Source organism: Staurois parvus, unplaced genomic scaffold (genome assembly GCF_062004578.1).
Source record: "Staurois parvus isolate SC_StPar_1 unplaced genomic scaffold, SC_StPar_1.0 ptg000021l, whole genome shotgun sequence".
NCBI lineage: Eukaryota > Metazoa > Chordata > Amphibia > Anura > Ranidae > Staurois > Staurois parvus.
Genome location: NW_028317817.1, coordinates 12,531,321 through 12,553,529, shown reverse-complemented (window position 1 = coordinate 12,553,529; position 22,209 = coordinate 12,531,321). Strand labels below are relative to the sequence as shown.

At 39.9% G+C, this 22,209-nt stretch overlaps 1 protein-coding gene across 1 annotated transcript in view; it reads right to left on the bottom strand.

Annotated features, from left to right (window-relative positions):
- The window catches only part of THRB (thyroid hormone receptor beta), a 503,781-nt gene that overhangs the window by 83,997 nt on the left and 397,575 nt on the right, over positions 1–22,209 (bottom strand). Inside the window, exon 4 of the mRNA XM_089690950.1 lies at positions 18,276–18,339. Within this exon, the coding sequence (XP_089547076.1) occupies positions 18,276–18,294 (19 nt within the window). The 5' untranslated portion in view covers positions 18,295–18,339. The remainder of the gene's footprint in view (positions 1–18,275; positions 18,340–22,209) is intronic.

The following is a 22,209-nucleotide window of genomic DNA, read 5'->3' as shown; positions in this document are numbered from 1 at the left end:
CTCTCTGTCTGGACAGTGCTGATTGGCCCTGTGCTGATCACATGCACTCTCCCCATAAAAAAAAAACCTCTCAGGCAATACTCACCAAACTGAACATGTGCAGCTTGCCCGCAAGGCTCTGTACTATCAGAAGATGGATTGGAGACTGTGGAAGAAGAGGAGGATAAAAAAAGACTGTGTGGAGGATTAACCCCTTAGGTTCAACAATGAGTATAACAAGCATGCTTTATTGCATATACATATTGATTTTACTGTTGTGGGTTTAGTAACACTTTAAAGCTGAACTCCAGGTAGGTATAAAAATACCATTTACATTAATGTAAAATAACCAAATGTATTTTTGATATGCAGAAGTACCTAAATAGGTCCTGTTATTAATTTTTTATTATTACTATTATTGTTATTATATAGGATTTATATAGCGCCAACAGTTTGCTCAGAGCTTTACAATATAACGGGAGACAATACAGCAACAATACAGTTCAATACAAGAGGGATGGGAGGGCCCTGTTCCTTGGAGCTTACAATCTAAGAGGGAGGGTCTAGTGGTACAAAAGGTAGCAACTGGTGGGGATGGACTGGTAGATGGAGTAGAAGATTCCATTATTAGTTGACGGCAGGATAGGCTTCCCTGAAGAGATAGGTTTTCAGAGATCGCCTAAAAGTGAGCAGAGTAGGCGATAGTCTGATAAATTGGGGTAGAGAGTTCCAGAGGATGGGGGAAGCTCTGCAAAAGTCCTAGAGACAAGCATGGGAGGAGGAGAAAAGCGAGCTAGAGAGCAGGAGGTTGTGCGAGGAGCCGAGAGTACGGTTTGTGTGATATCCTTTACACAACAGCACTCAGTCTGGAAGTAGAAGTCAGAATCAGAAGCTGACCAGGTTCTGCTGGATGGAAAGGTGCTGGGTAAAAACAGGCAGACCAAGAAAAGTGCAGAGTTGATGAGTTACCGGTCTATTTATGCTTCTTCATTGTTTAATCATCTAGATGTAGACAAGGAGGTGATACCACCACATTCCCTAAAATGACTCTGTCACTGATAAAAACACTCGGTCCTGTAGAGAAGCACAAGATGTATGCTTTGTTTTGTTCCACCAGCTCATGTGTCACAACAAGGCATACAAGCCCACAGGAGGAACCATTGCAGCAGCTGGGGGAGCAGTGAAGTGGTGGCCATTCAAGACATGGGCCATGGGAAAGGTAAGTACAGGTGCAAAAGATCATGCAGCAGCTGAGGAACATTGAAGTTGTGGCTGGAAATGCAAGTCTAGATATGCTTCTTTATAGGGCTTGGCTTTTTTTTTTTTAATCAGTGATCCTGTAGTGACAAGGTAACTAGCTCTATAAAAAAAAAACTGTATCAAATTCCTGGCTGTGCTGTCTGGCAGAGGTTTATGAATCATAGGAGTATTCCATTTGTGCATTTAGCTGTTTGCCTGAGGTTCTGCTTTAGTTAGTACATTTAAATGAAACAGCCTTCTATTTTTGCTACCCAAACGAAAATCTAATCCTACCCATCAACATGCAGAAACATAAAGTATACGTACCTAATCCTAACTACATGGATAGAACACCTTTAGTTACAACTTGTAAACAATCAAAATAATAGGATGTTATCTAATCCTGAAATAGTGGAAGGAAGCACACTCGAAATGCTATTGCACACATTCAGATCTTTGTATTTTTTACTGTACTGTATAACCAAGGGGAAAGAAACTGAATTTAATAAAGGAAATGTAGACATGTTCCTCTTGCCCGGTAACTGCATTCAGTACACTTAATGCTTTCCAAAACAAAAAACACATTACTATTCTAAAATAGATAACCATCAATTTTCTGGATGCTCCACAGATAAGTATTTTTTTCATGGCCTGCTACATCCAAAAATTACCTTAGTTGACCCAAGTCTTTCTGGTTTAGGTGCTAGTATAATCATATGAAAGAGAACCTGGATTTAATAGTGTGCTATCAGAAACATCCAGATGGCGTAAATAATTTGCATAATATTGAGCCTCAGCAGAAACAGATATTAGAAACATCTAACTTTTAATTGCCAAAAAGTACTGCACATACTGTGCTGCTTTGCGTCTGCTATAAACTGGCTCTGGGGTCAGAAGTTTCCAAAATGCCACAGAAAAAAAAGCATAAATATTGGAAACATTCTGTTTTACATTTATGCTTTTAACAAACACAGATATATAAAATCGTACTAACATACTAAGAAGAAAAAGGGCTTTTTTTAATGGAATAAAGCCGATCATATATGGTCAAAAGAAGGAGAGAATTATTAACTGGGCACATCAGGTTCGTGCCTAGGGACATTTGGTTATTGAATGATACATTGCTTTTGGAAACCTGCCCTTGCTGCCAAATTACAGCATTCGACTGACCATCCTAAGCAGGCCCACCAAGCCTATTTTATTTATTAGCACACTAGGCCATTTGTTGTTCACCCAATCCCAGCTTTTGTCTGGCCTTACAACTCGCTGATGAGGAATTGGGGTGGAAGTTGGCAGCTTACCTGATATCTGTGCTACATGCCACTAGCCCGCCATAATGCCAAGAATGAAAAAAGAGAAGCTGATGGAAGGTGCTACAACTTCTGGTAGGTACAAAGAGGGCTTTTACTTGTTGTATCTGATGACATTTGTTCAACCTTTGATACTGTATATCCCCAACAAATACTAAAAATATTAGAACCATTACACTGCAGTGTACTTCAATACTATAAATATATAATACACTATTGCATTTCAAAAACACACATCAGTGCATGTTACATACATCAGTGTGCTGCCATTCAATGTGAATGCAATCCCAACACATGTGCTCTATAAAGCATGGTATCATTTGAATTTGGCTGTGATAAAATGCAGCCTGCCCCATCTTCCCATGCATTGCTATGTATTTCAGCCCAAACAGTCTGAATGGGCTATTTATTGCGGCAGTCCTCAGTGCAAAGCACTGAGAAAGCAAACATTTTGTTTTTTCAGTATCCTAACAAGTTCTGTCAAGGATCCTGAGCCTGGGGGCTTTATAGAGCTTTAGGCGCTGTCCAGCCTCTATTACTAGTTACCTGGTAGTCAGGTCTACATATTCTCATACATAGATTTCCACAAGCCTTTATATGTGTGAGCTGACTGACGCTCGGGATATTTCACTCTCTTTGCCGTGAAAACCTGCTGCTGGGTGAAAGGCTGACTGCAAACTAAGCACTAAAAAGATAAAAAAGCTTGGGCTCCCCAAAATGCACTGTTAATTAGGTTATGTCACTCAATGGGTCAGACAAGCAGATGTTTTATTTTTTTCTTATAGGTATTTATATAGCGCCATCGATTTACAGTATCTCACAGAATAGAGTACACCCCTCACATTTTTGTAAATATTTTATTTTATCTTTTCATGTGACAACACTGAAGAAATGACACTTTGCTACAATGTAAAGTAGTGAGTGTACAGCTTGTATAACAGTGTAAATTTGCTGTCCCCTCAAAATAACTCAACACACAGCCATTAATGTCTAAACCACTGGCAACAAAAGTGAGTACACCCCTAAGTGAAAATGTCCAAATTGGGCCCAAAGTGTCAATATTTTGTGTGGCCACCATTATTTTGCAGCACTGCCTTAACCTTCTTGGGCATGGAGTCCACCAGAGCTTTACAGGTTGCCACTGGAGTCCTCTTCCACTCCTCTATGATGACATCATGGAGCTGGTGGATGTTAGAGACCTTGCGTTCCTCCACCTTCCGTTTGAGGATGCCCCACAGATGCTCAATAAGGTTTAGGTCTGGAAACATGCTTGGCCAGTCCATCTCCTTTACCCTCAGCTTCTTTAGCAAGACAGTGATTGTCTTGAAGGTGTGTTTGGGGTTGTTATCATGTTGGAATACTGCCCTGCAGCCCAGTCTCCGAAAGGAGGGGATCATGCTCTGCTTTAGTATGTCACAGTACATGTTGGCATTCATGGTTCCCTCAATGAACTGTAGCTCCTCAGTGTCGGCAGCACTCATTCCGCCCCAGACCATGACACTCCCACCACCATGCTTGACTGTAGGTAAGACACACTTGGCTTTGTACTCCACACCTGGTTGCCGGCACACACGCTTGACACCATCTGAACCAAATAAGTTTATCTTGGTCTCATTAGACCACAGGACATGGTTCCAGAAATCCATGTCCTTAGTCTGCTTGTCTTCAGCAAACTGTTTGCAGGCTTTCTTGTGCATCATCTTTAGAAGAGGCTTCCTTCTGGGATGACAGCCATGCAGACCAATTTGATGTAGTGTGTGGTGTTCGGTCTGAGCACTGACAGGCTGACCCCCCCACCCCTTCAACCTCTGCAGCAATGTTGGCAGCACTCATACGTCTATTTCCCAAAGACAACCTCTGGATATGACGCTGAGAACGTGCACTCAACTTCTTTGGTCGACCATGGCAAGGCCTGTTCTAAGAGGAACCTGTCCTGTTAAACCGCTGTATGGTCTTGGCCACCATGCTGTAGCTCAGTTTCAGGGTCTTGGTAATCTTCTTATAGTCTAGGCCATCTTTATGTAGAGCAACAATTCTTTTTTTCAGATCCTCACAGAGTTTTTTGCCATGAGGTGCCATGTTGAACTTCCAGTGACCAGTATAAGAGAGCAAGAGCGATAACACCAAATTTAACACACCTGCTCCCCATTCACACCTGAGACCATGTAACACTAATGAGTCACATGGCACCGGGGAGGGAAAATGGCTAATTGGGCCCAATTTGGACATTTTCACTTGGGCTTGTACTCAGTTTTGTTTCCAGCAGTTTAGACATCAATGGCTGTGTGTTGAGTTATTTTGAGGGGACAGCAAATTTACACTGGTATACAAGCTGTACACTCACTACTTTACATTGTAGAAAAGTGTCATTTCTTCAGTGTTGTCACATGAAAAGATATAATAAAATATTTACAAAAATGTGAGGGGTGTACTCACTTCTGTGAGATACTCTATGCAGTACTTTACATATATATTATACATTCACATCAGTCCTTTCCCTCAAAGAGCTTACAATCTAAGGTCCTTAAGTCACATTTATACACACACATACTGTACTAGGGTCAATTTAGACAGGAGCCAATTAACCTACCAGCATGTCTTTGGAGTGTTGGAAGGAACCCAGAGTACCTGGAGGAAACCCACACAAGCACAGGGAGAACATGCAAACTCTAGGCAGGTAGTACCGTGGTTGGGATTCAAAGTGACGACCCTAGTGCTGGCAGGAAAAAGTGCTAACCTCTTAACACTCTGCTATGGACTTGTACAAAGCCCACCTGCATTGAAACAGTTTGTTAGCTGCTTTGCTGAACAAAGTGCAGGACAAACCTGCTTGAACTGTTCTTGGGTGTCCTTGTCTCATGCATGGTTTAATGAGTATGTGTGTGTATATATATACTGTATATATATATTTATATATATATATATACAGTTGTGTTCAAAATATTAGCAGTGTGTTGAAAAAAGTGAATAAAGCTCAAAATCCTTCCAATAGCTTTTATTTCCATACACACAAATGCATTGGGAACACTACACATTCTATTCCAAATCAAAACATGAAGAAAAATATATCAAATTTGTGTTGTTCCTCTAAAAAAATTTAAGAAAAGTGAATATTAGACTGTTCAAAAAAATAACAGTGTTTGTATATTTCTTTACAAACTCAAACATTCACTATATAAACTGAAAAATGTTTGAAGATTTTGCTTTACGTTGAATCACTTAATTAATATTTAGTTGTATAAGCACTGTTTCTGAGAACTGCTGTACATCTGTGTTGCATGGAGTCAACCAACTTCTGGCACCTGTGAACAGGTATTCCAGCCCAGGATGATTGGACTACATTCCACAGTTCTTCTCTATTTCTTTGTTTTGCCTCAGAAACTACATTTTGTATGTCACCCCACAAGTTTTCTATTGGATTAAGATCCGGGGATTGGGCTGGCCATTCCATAACGTCAATCTTGTTGGTCTGGAACCAAGATGTGGCACGTTTACTGGTGTGTTTGGGGTCGTTGTCTTGTTGGAACACCCATTTCAAGGGCATTTCCTCTTCAGCATAAGGCAGCATGACCTCTTCAAGTATTCTGATGTATTCAAACTGATCCATGATCCCTGGTATGCGATAAATAGGCCCAACACCATAGTATGAGAAACATCCCCATATCATGATGCTTGCGCAACCATGCTTCACTGTCTTCACAGTGTACTGTGGCTTGAATTCAGTGTTTGGGGGTCGTCTGACAAACTGTCTCCGGCCACTAGACCCAAAAAGAACAATCTTACTTTCATCAGTCCACAAAATGTTGCGCCATTTCTCTTTAGGCCAGTCAATGTGTAACCTCTTCAGCACGTCTTTTTTTCAACAGTGGGCCTTTGCGGGGGCTTCTTGCAGATAGCTTGGCTTCACATAGGTGTCTTCTAATTGTAACAGTACTCACAGGTAACTTTAGACCTTCTTTGATCTTCCTGGAGCTGATTGTTGGCTGAGTCCTTGCCATTTTGGCTATTCTTCTATCCATTCGAATGGTAGTTTTTCACTTTCTTCCATGTCTTTCCGGTTTTGGTTGCCATTTTAAAGCATTTGCGATCATTTTAGCTGAGCAGCCTATCATTTTCTGCACTTCTTTATATGTTTTCCCCTCTCCAATCAACTTTTTAATCAAGGTACGCTGTTCTTCTGAACAACGTCTGGAACGACCCATTTTCCTCAGAATTTCAGAGAGAAATGCACTGTAACCAGCATGTATAACATTTGCTGCCTTCCTTCCTTATATAAGGGTAATAATTGCCACCTGTTTTTCAAAGAATGAATGACCTCACTAATAGAACTCCACACTGCTATTATTTTGAACATGCCCCTTTCAATGAGTGATTCAATTACACTGAATCAGCAGCATGCATGTCATGACTGTTGGGTCTGTTGGATTTCTATTACTCTACTACACCTGCTAGTAAATTATTTGCCATGTAGAAATATAATTTCTACCAAAAACAGTGATTGATCAGGTTAGTGATGTCTGACTGCTATTATTTTGAACACAACTGTAAGTATATATATATATATACACACACACACACACAGTATCTATACACATACTGTATATATTTACAGATAAGGTGCACCAATTCATGTAATATTACAAGCACTAGTATTTATGAAGATATTAAAGTGATTGTAAAGGATATTTTTTAAAATAACAAACAAGTTATACTTACCTGCTCTGTGGTTTTACACAGAGCAGCCCCATCCCCCCATCGTGTCTCAGGTCCCCTGCAGGCTCTCCTGGCCTCTCCCTCCCCCCGCCAAGTGCCCACCATAGCATGTTGCTATGGGGGCAATCATGCTGGCTTGCTCCCAAGCCCTACTCTGTGTGTTCAGAAGACACACTTCCCCTCGCTCCCTCCTCACTGGCTGTGATTGACAGTGTCTGAGCCAATGAGGAAGGAGACAGCAGAGGGAGCCTCTGCTCTCATGCATATCGCTGGATCGAGATCGGACTTAGGTAAGTAGGGGGGAGAGGGGAGGCTGGGCTGCTTGCAGATTTTTTTTTACCTTAATGCAGAGAATACATTAAGGTTAAAAACTTTCTGCCTTTAGAACCACTTGAAATTCACATGCACCAAACACAGGAATAGCTCCAACAAACCCATATGCCAACTAAAGTCTAAAAAAGGCAATGTAAGTATAGGTATCATTACAATATGCATTCACTAGGATTTTGGTATGCATTCTCATTCACCCACTGCCAAGAACAGGTATGTACATGCATACAGTGATACTCCCACAATGGCCTTTAACAGTTACTTTTAGAGATACACTACATGATGTATTACTACTACATAGGAAGTACAATAAAAACAGTTAACTACTTGGCTGATGCATTTACCAAATTTACTAGCGACTTAATAGAAAGCTTGCTGTCACTGTTGTGGACATCTGCACATGCATTGTCAATACAATCACAATAATACACTTTTTGGATACATTAGGCGTATACCCATGTCTCATGATTTGCTTTGAAGGGATCTGTATGGTGTGCCAGTCCACTTTTTTGAACAATCTTTGAAATAACACAAAGATTACTGTGTGTTGAAAATAGAAAGGCATTGTTATAATTACCTCTTCTATCCTCTCCAAAAAGCACAGAAATCTTTCTTTTTATACTAGCAGAACGGTGTAGCTGAATCTGTCCTTTTCTCTCATTTGCATGCTGGAGCCACTGGTTTTAGGCAGGAAGGTCCAGCAGGAAATGGAGGAGGGAAACTAAAAAACAAAAAAAAACCAAAAACAAAATAATAAAAAAAAACTGAAATGTAAAAAGCCTTTCTAGAATAAAAAATAATTATGTATTATAAAATGGTGGTTTATTTGTACAGGTAGAGATTCATTACAAGCCTGCTTTGTTGGTCAGCTAACCTCTTTACAAAGCTGCTGCACCTGTCAATCACTGAGCTGGTTACCAGACATTCTCTTCTTTTCATGAACGATTGTTTTATAAACACACCTATATAATGGGTGAATATATATGTTGGTGCTTGTGAAGCAGAAAGGCAGTGATTCAACAGACAAGATACAGAGGGTTTAATTTACATGCAACCTGTCCATTCTGCATTTGCTTCTGTTCAATTGCAATAATTAAGTAGTTTGCTGTGCTGAAATGTCAGAAAAACATGTATTTATTTTTGTCAGGGCTGCTATATAGTCTCTATTCACTCATGGCATTCTGCAAATTAACACCACAAATTAAAACATGTTTTTTGCTCCTACACAATCTCTTTAAAGTATTAAAGGTCATTGGTTGATTTAAAGATAGATACGGTATGTGGTACACACACTAATGTCTGTCGTCTGAATATATGATTAAGTGGTTCCCGAACCTGCTGTTTTGGAGTGGAGTCAAAAACTTTGATTACAAATGAAGTGCATGTTACAGTAAAAAGTGTGCATAATGAAAATCTGAGATATAAAAAACAATACAAGGAAATGTTTTTGTGCAAGCAGCAGAAACATTTGTGTAAATTTTGCATCCTTTAATTATCTAAACCTGAGAAAAACAGAATACTTTTTTATTATTGTAATTTATTATTTATAATGTTCCATCATTTAACACAGTGCTGGTCAACTTACTTGATATAGGGGAACAAAAAAAAAGTATCATGGACAGTACTGATTTTGATATAGGGGACTTATAGTGTGGTCCTGGCCAAAGGCCACAAATATTATTCAATAAATGGTTAGCACTTCCGCCTGGCAGTAGTAGGGCTGTTGGTTCGAATCCCAGCCTCGGCACCACCTGCCTGGAGTTTGCATGTTCTCCCTGTGCCTGCGTGGGTTTCCTCTGGGTACTCCAGTTTCCTCCCACACTCCAAAGACATGCTGGTAGGTGAAATGGATCCTGTCTAAATTGGCCCTAGTATGTATATGTATGAATGTAAGTTAGGGACCTTAGATTGTACGCCCCTTGAGGGTTAGGGACTGATGTGAATGTACAATATATGTGTAAAGCACTGCGTAAATTGACGGCGCTATATAAGTACCTGAAATAAATAAATAATAAATGTACTGCTACTATAAACTGTCAGATAGTGACAACAAAAGACTGTGATCATGCCTTAGAATGTAGGACATCAACATGTCGATCGTGGGCAGGTGACAGGTATGCTGTGCTGCTCACCGCCAGCCCTACAAAATACTGACCCCTGCATTCTGCCTACCTACTGTATAATGACCCTTGTGCACTGCCCTATATACTAATGACCCCTGCACACTACCCTACATACTATTAACCTCAGTATACTGCCCTACATACTACTAACCTCTGTACACTGCACTACATATAAAGCCCTTTAAAGGGTTTCAGGTGCCGGGGGGGGGGGTGTTCTACCTTCATGATGGACTTCTGCAGTAGACCTGTCAGCCAATATGGCTACATTTGCATGAGAGTTCATGTGCAGGCACTTTGCTGCAATCACAGGTGACTACACACAGCTTTTAGATGCAGCAGCAGTCTCTGCCTTGGCCACATACAAGCTGTCCGCTTACCTGTGGCTGGTTTATGTGTGGCCCAAAACAGCAGGAACTCCGACCCTGGATGCACACTGGATGCATGTAACTGTTCGGATTAGCAGTTACATGAAAATTTTAGCAGAACCTGACATTGATTTGTACACAGTACAAATCTAGTAGCCATTGCTGACACCTGCAGCTGTTCACACAGTGATTCCTTGACAGCTGACACACACACACTTTTCACCCCATCACACCCACCGTACACAGATATACTTCATGGAAGTGGGACTTTATCCATGAGGCCGAATATATGCGTACCTCTCTTTGTGCTGGGACTCTTTGTGTTGCACAGCGCGTTCCCAGCACAGTGGCCCGGCGCTTACCGTGAGCACTACGTCTCATAATAACGATCGGGCTATCATGGTGATCAGTCACTGTGCAGCCATCCCTTGTGTTTTCCTTCTCTTCTGAATGGAGGAAAAGATACATTGTACTTTTCTCTTCTTGCAGGAGAGAAAGATGTAAGCAAACAAAACTGTGTTACAAAAAACCCCCAAAAAATAGTTTTTCAGAAAATAAAGAAAAAAACAGCCAACTGATAGTTTGATCTAGGTCAGTGCCGGAGTCAGTGTTAGAGTTAGGGTAAGGGTCAAATGTCAAGGTAAAGGTCAAAGGTGGGGGTTAGCATATTTTGGGTAGGATCTTTTTAACCATTTCAATACCGGGCAATTTCACACCTTCCTGCCCAGGCCAGTTTTCACGTTTCAGCACTCTCACACTTTGAATGACAATTGCGCGGTCATACAACATTGTACCCAAACTAAAATTTTATCATTTTCTTCACACAACTAGAGCTTTCTTTTGGTGGTATTTAATCACTGCTGGGTTTTTTATTTTTTTCTAAATTAACAAAAAAAGACCAAAAATTTTGAAAAAAAAACACGTTTTTCTTTGTTTCTGTTATAAAAGTTTACAAATAAATAATTGTTCTTCATAAATTTAGGCCAAGATGTATTCTGCTACATGTCTGTGGTGAAAATAACCCAAATTAGGATGTATTATTTAGTTTGTAGGAAAGTTATAGAGTTCACAAACTATGGTATAGATCTGAAAATTGATCAATCATGAAGTACTGACAGCCAATCTAATTTCTTGAGGTCCAAGAAAGTCAGAATAGTACAGATATCCCCCAAATGACCCCTTTTTGCAAAGTAGACAGTCCGACGTACTTCATAAGAGGCATGGCGAGTTTTTTGAAGTTGTATTTTTTTTGTCATAATTTTTCGGAAAATGAAAAAATTCAAAAAATGATTATTAATTTTTTTTTTACATACTGTCACCAGTGCAGTACAGCGTCATCACATAACTGGCATAGCGGTGAACAGGGACACTGACTGGTGACAGTATGAAAAAAAAAAAATATATATATTTTTTATTTTTTTATTATTTTTAATTTTTTATTACATTTTTGTTTATTTTATTTAAGATTTTTTTTCATATTTTACTATGACCAAAGTAGTACAATGTTACCATAGTAACATTGTACTATTTTGGGGAAGTGATCAGTATTTTTACACAATTTGCTTATAGCAAAGAATTACTTTGCTATAAGCAAGCATTTACCTGAATGACATCGATTCATTCAGGTTTTTTTTTTTTTTTTTTGTGCTTAGCTGTGATTTGGCCACAGCTAATCACATGACATGTGCATGTGACCTGCTGGGACCATTCACAGCTAGGCACTAGTATACAATGGATGGCATGAATGAAACCATCCATTGTATACAACTGTCATGTGACCTGCTGTGATTGGTCACAGCAGGTCACATGGTACCGGCAACGGGGGTCGGTACTCAGATCTGTCATCGGCCTTGTCTGAGGTACACGGCCGGTGACAGATCGCGCTGCTGCGCGGCTCTGCAACCGCGCAAACTGCACATGTGCACGAGGATGCCAAATGGCGTATACCCCGGAAAGCTACAGCATTTTTGCGGCCGCCAAATGGCTATAGGCCGGGCGGCTAATGCTTAAAAAAGAAAAGCATTTTTTTAAAATTAGTATATATATGAAAAAGTGCAGTGGAACTAAATAAGAAAACACATTAATCAATACATAATACAAAGTAATCAATATACGTATAACTTCACATTTCCACAAAAAAAATCAACTTATATGTCCATCCACCACCTGTCACCTTTCCTTTGTGCGTCGGGCCACATGAAGTCACCAGCACATTGGAATCGGAAGTAAGCAATATCTATACATTAAAGGAGCAAATATTCCAAGTTTAGTGCACTTTAAGTGCACTTTCTTTGTGAGTGTTTTAATACTATTTTCATAAATAGGGAGTTTTTTTTTATATTTTACACAATTAGAGATGTTTTATTTCTATTGCTGAATGGAGAATTGGCCACACATGGAGGATTGAAGACCACCTGTTGGTACATTTGGTGAATGCCCAGAGGGGATACAAGCCTGAGTTAAAGGGCAAGGCGCAGGTTAACCAGTGGGTCATATATAGGTATGCAGCCTGTGTTGACAATGGTGGAGCACTAGCACACTAGAACTGCTGGTGACTACAGGATAAGTTGTATACATACACGGATTTGGAGGCGATAGACTTTGGTGTAATATAATAAAAATTTGTGGTTAACACGCACAAAGAAAAGGTGTCACATCAGGTGGCATATGGACATTTATTTTTACATATACATTTTTTGGCTGATATGGAAACAAACACATGGCTGTGATTTAGCAGCAACACATTTCATGTCACTGAACACATATTGTTAGCATGGAGGGTAATTTTTGTTTTTGGTAAATTAGTATCAATGTCATCATTGTTACTTGGCCCTACTACGAGTACAAACAAAAAACAATGTACATATATGTGGTATCTCTGTAATCGTCAGGAGCAGGAGAATTTATTTTGGGTTGTTTCTTTGTTGTAAGTTATGGTAGTAGTAAGAAATATACAGATAAATTTAAAAAAAATATTTTTTGTGTACTATTTTGGATCAATCCTTTCTTTGATAATAAAAAATAAGGCGATATCTATTACCATTTACCACCAAAAGAAAGTACAAATTGTCCTGAAAAAAATAAGGCATAATCCACTTTGATACACAAAGTAGTTGTGATGGTATGTACTTTTTTACTAAGACATGTCAAAGTTGCAAAATTGTGTTCAGCATTACCCTTAGTCATGAAGGGGTTAAGGTAGGCAAAGTTTTAGATTTTTACAGATGATAGTTAACTTAAAAAAAAAAAACAGTGCTGCACCCTATATCCTTGATCTCTTCAGTGTTGTTTAGGTATACTTCTATCCCTCAAAGTTTGCCTAACCGTGCTTTAGAAGTTGTTTAACCTCTTGGCGCTGGTCGAACGCAAATGTGCGGCCTCCCGGCGTTTGGGCCTAGACACCAAGCGGCCACACATTGCGTTCTATTAACAAAAAACATATGTGCTGAGAGCACGTGCCCTGTGCATGTCACACCATCACGGCGGTCAGACGATCAGGAAAGGTCCCGATCGAAAGAGGAGAACGGGACCTTTTCATGAGTACCGGACATGTGTGCTGGGAGCCAGCATACATGTCCGGTACTCACAAAAAGGTCCCGATCTCCTCTTTCGATCGGGACCTTTCCTGATCATGTGACCGCCATGACGGTGTGACACGGTGGTCACATGACCCTAAACCCCACCCCACCTCCCGGCTTCTGAAACCCTTAAAGGCCCGGGAGGCACCGGCGCCAAGGGGTTAAGACTGGAAATATGCTTCAAGTGACAGTCATATATGTACACGAGGCTACTAGTGATCACTGTCATTATAACCCCTTTACAAATCAAAGCTTGCCACAGCCAACCTAAGGCTCCATGCACACTAGCATTTTTTTAAGCTCAAAAAGCTGGGAAAAACGATGAATTAAAAACGCTGGTAATAGCATCTTTTGGTAGAGTTTTAGTAGCATTCAGAAGTGTTTAGGAGTGTTAGTGCTTTATTAGCATTTTTTACAGTATGTGTATAGGAAAAAAAGCTAGGAAAAAAAGCTTTTAGGAGCGTTTTAGTAGTGTTAGCAGCGTTTAGGAGAATTTAGCATTTTTTTCTGCTGGAAAAACTCCCCAAAAACAATTTTTTTTCTGCTCTTAGACGCTCAAAAAATGCTAATAGCCTAGTAATTGGCACTAAGACCAGTGCTAGGTTTGTCTTCCCACTGACGAAGTCCCTGCCCTGGATGCAACACATATGGGGGGAGGAGCCTAAGGTGGGATATGATCTCACGGCCATCTTGCCTTCCTGGTGTGTTTGTATTGAGCGATCCCAACTAGCACTGGTTTTAGTGCTAATTACATTAAGTGCAATTTTAGCTTTTTAATAAATTGTGACTCAAACTGAGAACACCAGGTAGTGCATTCTGCTTTTATATGGGTATTCCTGCCATTGAGTGATCCCTCTGATGGGGGAAGAAAGATTTGCTACTTACATAGAAAGCCTACTTTACCAAGAGGGGAGCAAGCACTATATGACCTGAGTTGTAATGCAGGGGCCATGCATTTGAGGTGAGCGGCCATCTAATATTTGGTTGTGGAAGCACGAAGAGCACTAAATTTTATATTATATGAACTCCACTTTAGTTTGGATATACATTGGATTAGTTCATTTTTATTTAATTTTTTAGGTTGCGCTGCACTATTTTGATTTAGATTTTTGGAAAGTGGTGTGAATTCGCTTTGAAGTGTACAGCTTGCAACCTACAGAGTTTTACATTCTCTGGTATTCTTTTGTTCTATTCATTTATTTTTTCAGTATAAACTATTTTGGTTTGGTTGCGATAATTGACTTCATTATATTTTACCAATCATGCCATGTCAGGAATATGGACAGATGACCAGAGCATGAAGCTCTGCTCAAAACATGGTTAAGACCACTTCATCCTGAGCAGCATGTCTTCTTGTCCCTCCTTGATGGTTGATGAATGCCACCACCACATCCACTACATCCCTTACATGGAGACCCTGAGGGCAGACAGACTAGTGTGAGAGGGCCAGCAAAATCACCTGAAAGCGGTATTAAACCCAAAACCAAAAATGTATTATATTGCAGTTTACCAATCATTAGATGTGGTGGCTGCAACAGTTTTCTTTACTTTGTCTTTTTTTGCTCTGTTTTAAGCTGGTGATCTGGCCAGTGACACACCTCCTGTATTAGTGACACCACAATGGAAGGAGGATTGAGCACAGGACACGGTAGACAGCAGCATTGTCAGTCTATGAGGATGTGAGTGTTAAATGTAATAGCAGATTTCAACACAAATATCAAATTGAAGGCAAACTCCAGCACACACTTATTAGTTACAACAAACATTTTTTTCCTTTGGAATAAACCCCTTTTGGGGTTTTACATGAAAAAATAAAATCTGATCCTTTTAATCACTGCTGCCAGTGGTAAATGGATGGTCTCATTCATGTAAGCTGATACATTTTGCTGGAGAGCTTGAAGTTCTGAAAAACAGCAGATTTGCTGGCTAAATCACCATTTGAAAATAGAAGAAAGAATGCCAAAAAGGAAATTAATGCTCCCAAGAACTGGTAAGCTGCAATATAATAAATGTTTTTTTTTTTGGGTTTATTACTGCTTGAAGTTTCAAGATGTTGACCGACAACTTGCATTCCTCTGACAGCCACATTCCCTGAACTTCTTCAGAACACCTCTCTTGCCTGACATGTAGGCGTCTGTTGTCAAGACCTTCCAACTTTATTGGAAGGAAGGATTTCCATGCATCTATGTGGATATCCACCATTCCAGAACCCTCTGGTCTTGGACATTTTATGCATTGGCTGATCCAGTGACTCCGAATACTTGTCCCATACCTCCAGGATATTGAGCTGCAGAGCTCTGGAGTGAAACTGTACATAGAAGGTACCTTGAAGGAAAATACCGTGTTCCAAGTTGAGGAAGAATCTTGACAGAAAGTCAGAAAGAACGTAGTTTTTTTACAGTCCATTCTGGGAATTAAGTTGTCATACCTTATATATGATACTTAGCAGACTCGTCAAGTAAATAAATGCACGTGGTGGAATCTACCCTGTAAATAATGTGTCTGGTGAACATGAGTGGCCAGTGGGTAAGGTGATTGTGCAAGGATTCCAGCTCACGTGATAGCTTGGGGAATCTTAGAAGTGTGTGGAAATCACTTAGCTGCTACCCAACCCTCAGAGATGCATTATCTATTATCCAAGATTTAAATGTGCTTATGTGTTCCAGGCAGTAATATGTTGGGAGAGTCTGGCTGACAGTATAGCAGATTGTGATTCACAGCCTTGTTCTACTATCGACAGCGACATATCTGTTTTAAACAGCATAACTGTGACTAGACCAGTATAGGAAGGTTGATGTTTGCTTCCCATAGGCTAATGCACTTTTCACCACTTTCACCACCACTAATAAACCTGCATATCTGAAATAATGGGCAACATTTTGTAAGGCTGTTACTGATAGAATGCTACTAAACTCTAACTCCTTTGACCTATCCCTATGGGGTACAAACCCTGTGACACACAGCGTTCAAACATATGCCACAAAGACAGCTGATTGTGCTTTATTAAAAAAACCTTAACACGTCCGGGTAAAGTTTTGAAAAAGGTAAATCACACACAGCTAATACAGATGAATGGAGAATGCTGTAAGGAAGTATTCAAGAGTAAAACAAGATAAAAACATTCTTAAAAGGAAGCCACCCATATTTTCCAAGCACAAAAGGTTTTAGAACCCAACACATGTGACAGAAAATGCACTGGATATGTAATATGTATGCCAAATTGAGCTTGTTTGGTTGTGTATCCATGTGTGACTAATAGAAAAAGATCTGCCATAATCAGGGACGGACTGACAACTCATGGGGCCCCCGGGCAATAGGGGATCATGGGGCCCCCGTGTCCTTGCCCAAACTCAAACAATCCTATGAAAAAGGTACCGGGGGCATCTCATGGGGTCCCCTACTGACCCCGAGCCCTCGGGCAGTGCCCAAGTTTCCAAATGGTCAGTCCGTCCCTGGCCATAATCATTAATTATGTTTTATAAAGCTTAGCATATTTTGCTAGCAAGTAGAAGTAGGGGAAAAAAAGTTCAATATTAAACCCATTTTTGCCTTCACACTTTCATGATTACCAACATCTGTCACCTTAACTAGGATATAATTATGAACCTCTATAGTTTTCCCATTCTAAATTTTAGCAGCACACTCTTCATACAGTAACATAGGAGCCATTGGATAACCTCAAATAATATTTGATTTACACTAGTGCTATGCATGATAAATATGGTTCTAGACAGGAAGGATTTCGGTTTTAGGCTACATCGCACCTTGAGTCATCTTGTGCTTAACTGTCCTGAGAATAAGTAAACACGGGCCCTCCATAAAGAGGGATAGTCACTGCTAACCTTAATTCTGGCTACACACACACACCGCTATAAAATATACAGTAAGGACTCATGCACAATGGGTGTTTGAATTTCTCCTCTGAACACTTTACTCCTGGCAGGAAAAAGCAGCTAAAAAACACACACATAAAGCCACACGTTGCACATACCTTTAAGAGCATCAAGGGCTTGGAAAGAATGAACGCTCAAGTGCTAAACACCTCTAGTGTTTAGACATGTTAAGCATGCCCAAAAGCTCCTCCATTGAATTAGCTGGTGATGTTTTTTTCAGCCTGTAAACGCTCCTCTCTAAAACCTTTGTAAATGCCTACATGCATGGACACATAGAGGTGCTTTTACAGGCTGAAAAACAAAATCAAACACCTATAAAAGAGGCATTTTTAAAGAAGTATAGCCAAAGCTATTTTGACTGTATTTCTCCTGGGGATCACAGGAGTGCATTTCGTTCCGCATTTCTGTGACCCGTTTTCAGCCAACAGCGGGTGAAAACTCTCTGTCGGGTGTTGTCACAGTCAGTCCAGGCTCTGAAAGGATCCCGACAATATGGTTAGGATCCACCCAGATGCCCGGACTGGTAGCTGGCTCAGTCTCTCAATTAGCCACTGAGAGCATGAGCCAACCACTCCCACCTCCTCCACAGCTCATCGCTCAGGGGTTTTAAGTAGCAGAGATCAACAATGATGGCCTCAAATTTCTCTCAGTATAGGTTTCCTTTTGCATATCACATATAGAGTACAATCCACAGACAAAACCACTGGCATATAGACAAATATCATTTTCAAGAAATGCAACTTACCTGACATGCTGCTAGGCATTATGGATAGGTAGTTCTGTGCATTCTTTTAAGCATCACACACGACCTAGGAAGACAGAAAATGCTTGAGAACGATGGTTCTGTTATTAATAAATGACATTTATGAGTGTGATTTATTTATGACATTGTTTTAGGTATTTTTCAATACAAATTATGGCCTGCTCTATTTAGTTAGGTTTTGAGGAGCTAAGCTATGTGACCTGTGATGCCACATGAACAATTCCACATAGACTGCATTGGAAAACATCATTACTTTCAGGTTAGGCCCCATTCACACTTGTGCGACTTGCCATACGATCTTGGACATCAAAGTTGCATGACAAGTTGCACTCCATGTTTTCCAATGGTAACCATTCATATATGTGTGACTTAAAGTTGCAGCGACTTCAAAGTAATTTATGCACTACTTTGGTCTGCCTTTCATTCAACTTGAGGATCATAGACTTCAATGTTAACCTTCAAAAGTTGCATGAAAGTTGTACCTGAATGTTTTAGGTGCAACAGTGGGTCCGACTTTGCTGAGGGACAAGTCACATCCAAGTCGCACTCATCCAATGTTGCCTCAAAGTTGTGTTAAAATTGCACTCCAAAGCTAGCCAACTTTGGAGTCCTACACGTGTGAATGGAGCCTAACACAACTTTGGCAATGCAACTCTGCATTAATGGAAATTATATCCTGGCCAGTCTGTCTAAAATTTGGACTCCATCCCTCAGTAGCTCATCAGTGATGAAGTTTCTCTCTATAATGTGGACAGTCTCATGCTAACATCAGTCAGTGTAGTAGACAACTCAAATTTCCAGTAGGGTGGTTGAAAAAGTGGGTTTATGTATAAAATGTGCAATACAGCTGAAGTAAGAATTGCATAGAATGGAAAAGAGGGTATGTGTACTAGTCAGGCACAGGTATGTAGAAAAAAAGAGCTTCACATATTTCTATTGTATTGCTGCTACAGCTACCCCTAGAGGTCCACAAAACTATTATGGCAAGAAAGTAAAATATATCATTTCACTGTGACTTAAAGGGAAACTCCAAAGCCCCACATCACACACTGTGACACATTGTCCAGTCCAATCTGCAGGAAACCAGTCCACACAGCAGAACAGAAGGCACAGAAAAGCCACAGACCTTTTCCATTTTTTTTCAGATCTTGACAGACTCATAGGTAATTGGATGTAAACCGATGCAGGTCAGTTTACACCCAGCTGCCCATAGATTAAAATGTAGTTTCTGATCAGGTCTGCCGGAAAAATTGCATCAGTTTTGTTTTATTTTTTGAAGGTTGACAGAATTTTACAATGATTTTATATATCTGCTACTACACTACACTCTGTGGGGTATATGTACTAAATTGGGTGCACTCAGAATCTGGTGCATCCGTGCATAGTAGCCAATCAGCTTCTAATTCCAGCTTGTTCAATGAAGCCTTGACAATAAAACCTGGAAGCTGATTGGTTTCTATGCAGAGATGCACCAGACTTTGCGCTCTCCAGGTTTAGTAAATAACCACCTTTGTTTTACAAACATGTAATACAGGAATCACCAAGGACACCAATTTGTAGTGATGATTTCTAACAACAGGAATCTTACTCTCTCTATCAACTCATTCACCACAGTTATTACCTTTAGTATCAGTTGCCTTTCCATTTAGATTGTAAGCTTTCACAAACAGAACCATCCTTACCCTTTTGTATTGAATTGTACTGTAACTGTGGTACCACCAGGGGTGGACTGACCATTTGGAATCTCGGGCACTGCCCGAGGGCCCGGGGTCAGTAGGGGGCCCCATGAGATGCCCCTGGTACCTTTTTCATAGGCTTTTTTGAGTTTGGGCAAGGACACAGGGGCCCCATGACTCCCTATTGCCCGGGGGGACCCATGAGTTGTCAGTCCGCCCCTGGGTACCACCCTTTATTTTGCAAAGCGCTGTGCAAACTGTTGGTGCTATATAAACCTTATATAATAAAAGTAATAACGAATGGAAAGTAGAAGTAGGTTACGTTCACACTTTTGACTGATTTAAAAGGAATTGAGAATCTTTACAAGAAATTGTGTCTCTATTGACTTCAGTGATCCAATCGTTTGGAGGGGTTTGCTTTTCACATGGCTGGAGAACTGAAGTGAATACTCACACAATTTATTGTGTAACAAGTCTCAACTCCTTTAGTAAATCAGTCTCGCTGTCACTGATTGAACCCTCAAATAGAATTGTATGGAAGGAGCTGGATGAGTCTAGGTTCTGACTTCACATGGATGTGTTAATTCTAGCTTGAGTTACTGAGATTTGTGAACAACTGGTACCAAAGCAGATACATGAAAAGGACACTGCACCTTAAAATAGTGATTGTATATAATCAAAAAAATTTGTATGTAATATTTGCTGGCAAAAAATAAAAAAAAATCTTATAAATCTTCTATTATTGTCTGGGCCAAATAAATAAAATATACTATAAAAACGCAAATATGTTACCAAGAACTATATGTGTACATCTAAACTAGTGTCAGTAATTTAGTAAACAATTTAAAAACAATGATCCTAGTACTATAAGTCATAGCTTCATATAACATTTGCTACCCAGGAGTATCAATGTGGAAAAACATGTTAATTACAGCAGCCAGCCTATTCCATTTTGACCACTCCATGCAACAGTAGAGAGGTGAAGCTGGCAAGGCATACCCTATTGAGCATCATTTTATGGGCATCATATGCCAATTTTTAATTCACCTGAATATTTGAATATAGGTCAGTGTGATCTGCAAATCCCAGGATCCAGACAATCAATATTCATGAATTGTATGATTTGGACAAAAGAAAAAAATGAGCCAATTCACATGGTTTTAAAACCGATTCTCTAATTACTATTAATAGGGCTGATTATATTTTAACATGCAGCACTATTATAAACCCCCCCTGGGAAATCTGGCAGTGTCAGTTATAAAATAAAACAAAAGAAGAAAGTATGGGTAATTGAAGTAGATACATTAGTCTCTGAGAGGAGTACAGTTACAAGTGAAATTGGAAAGAACTGTGAGAAATGCTGTGATCTGACATGAAGGTTTTATGTTTGTTACAATTATTCTACAGAAATGCTGTGCCAAACCAGTGGACATCAAAGTGACCAATGAACAGCTGTTAGAAAGGGACTGTGCGTAAAGTTGTGGAAATTTACAAGAGTTTCTAAAAATGTAACTTTGTTAAACATTATACTGTTGATAGGCTGTACTGTTCTCATTTCTACAGATATTACAGATGTTTAAATATTACAATTAAGTAGATACACTCACCGGCCACTCTATTAGGTACACCTTGCTAGTACTGGGTTGGACCCCCTTTTGCCTTCAGAAATGCCTTACTTCTTCATGGCATAGATTCAACAAGGTGTTGGAAACATTCCTCAGAGATTTGGTCCATATTGACATGAGTTACTGTTGCCTTTCTGTCATCTCAAAACAGTCTGCCCAATCTCTTTAGCAAGGCATTTTCATCCACACAACTGCTGCTCACTGGCATTTTTTTCTTTTTTGGACCATTCTCTGTAAACCCCAGAGATGGTTGTGCATGAAAATCCCAGTAGATCAGCAGTTTTTGAAAACTGCTGACCAACCCGTCTGGCACCAACAACCATGCCACATTGAAAGTCACTTAAATCCCCTTTCTTCCCCATTTGATGCTCAGTTTGAACTTCAGCAAATCGTCTTCACCACGTCTAGATGCCTAAATGCATTGAGTTGCTAGCATGTGATTGGCTGATTAGCAATCTGTGTTACCAAGCAATTGAACAGGTGTACCTATAAAGTAGCCAGTGAGTGTAGGTTTAAAGAAAAAAGAAAGGAAATGGCCAAGCAAACCAAACCGATGTGCATAAAAATTTGCACATTGTCAGTATTCCTAACTTCTGAACCCAAGGCAAAACTGTT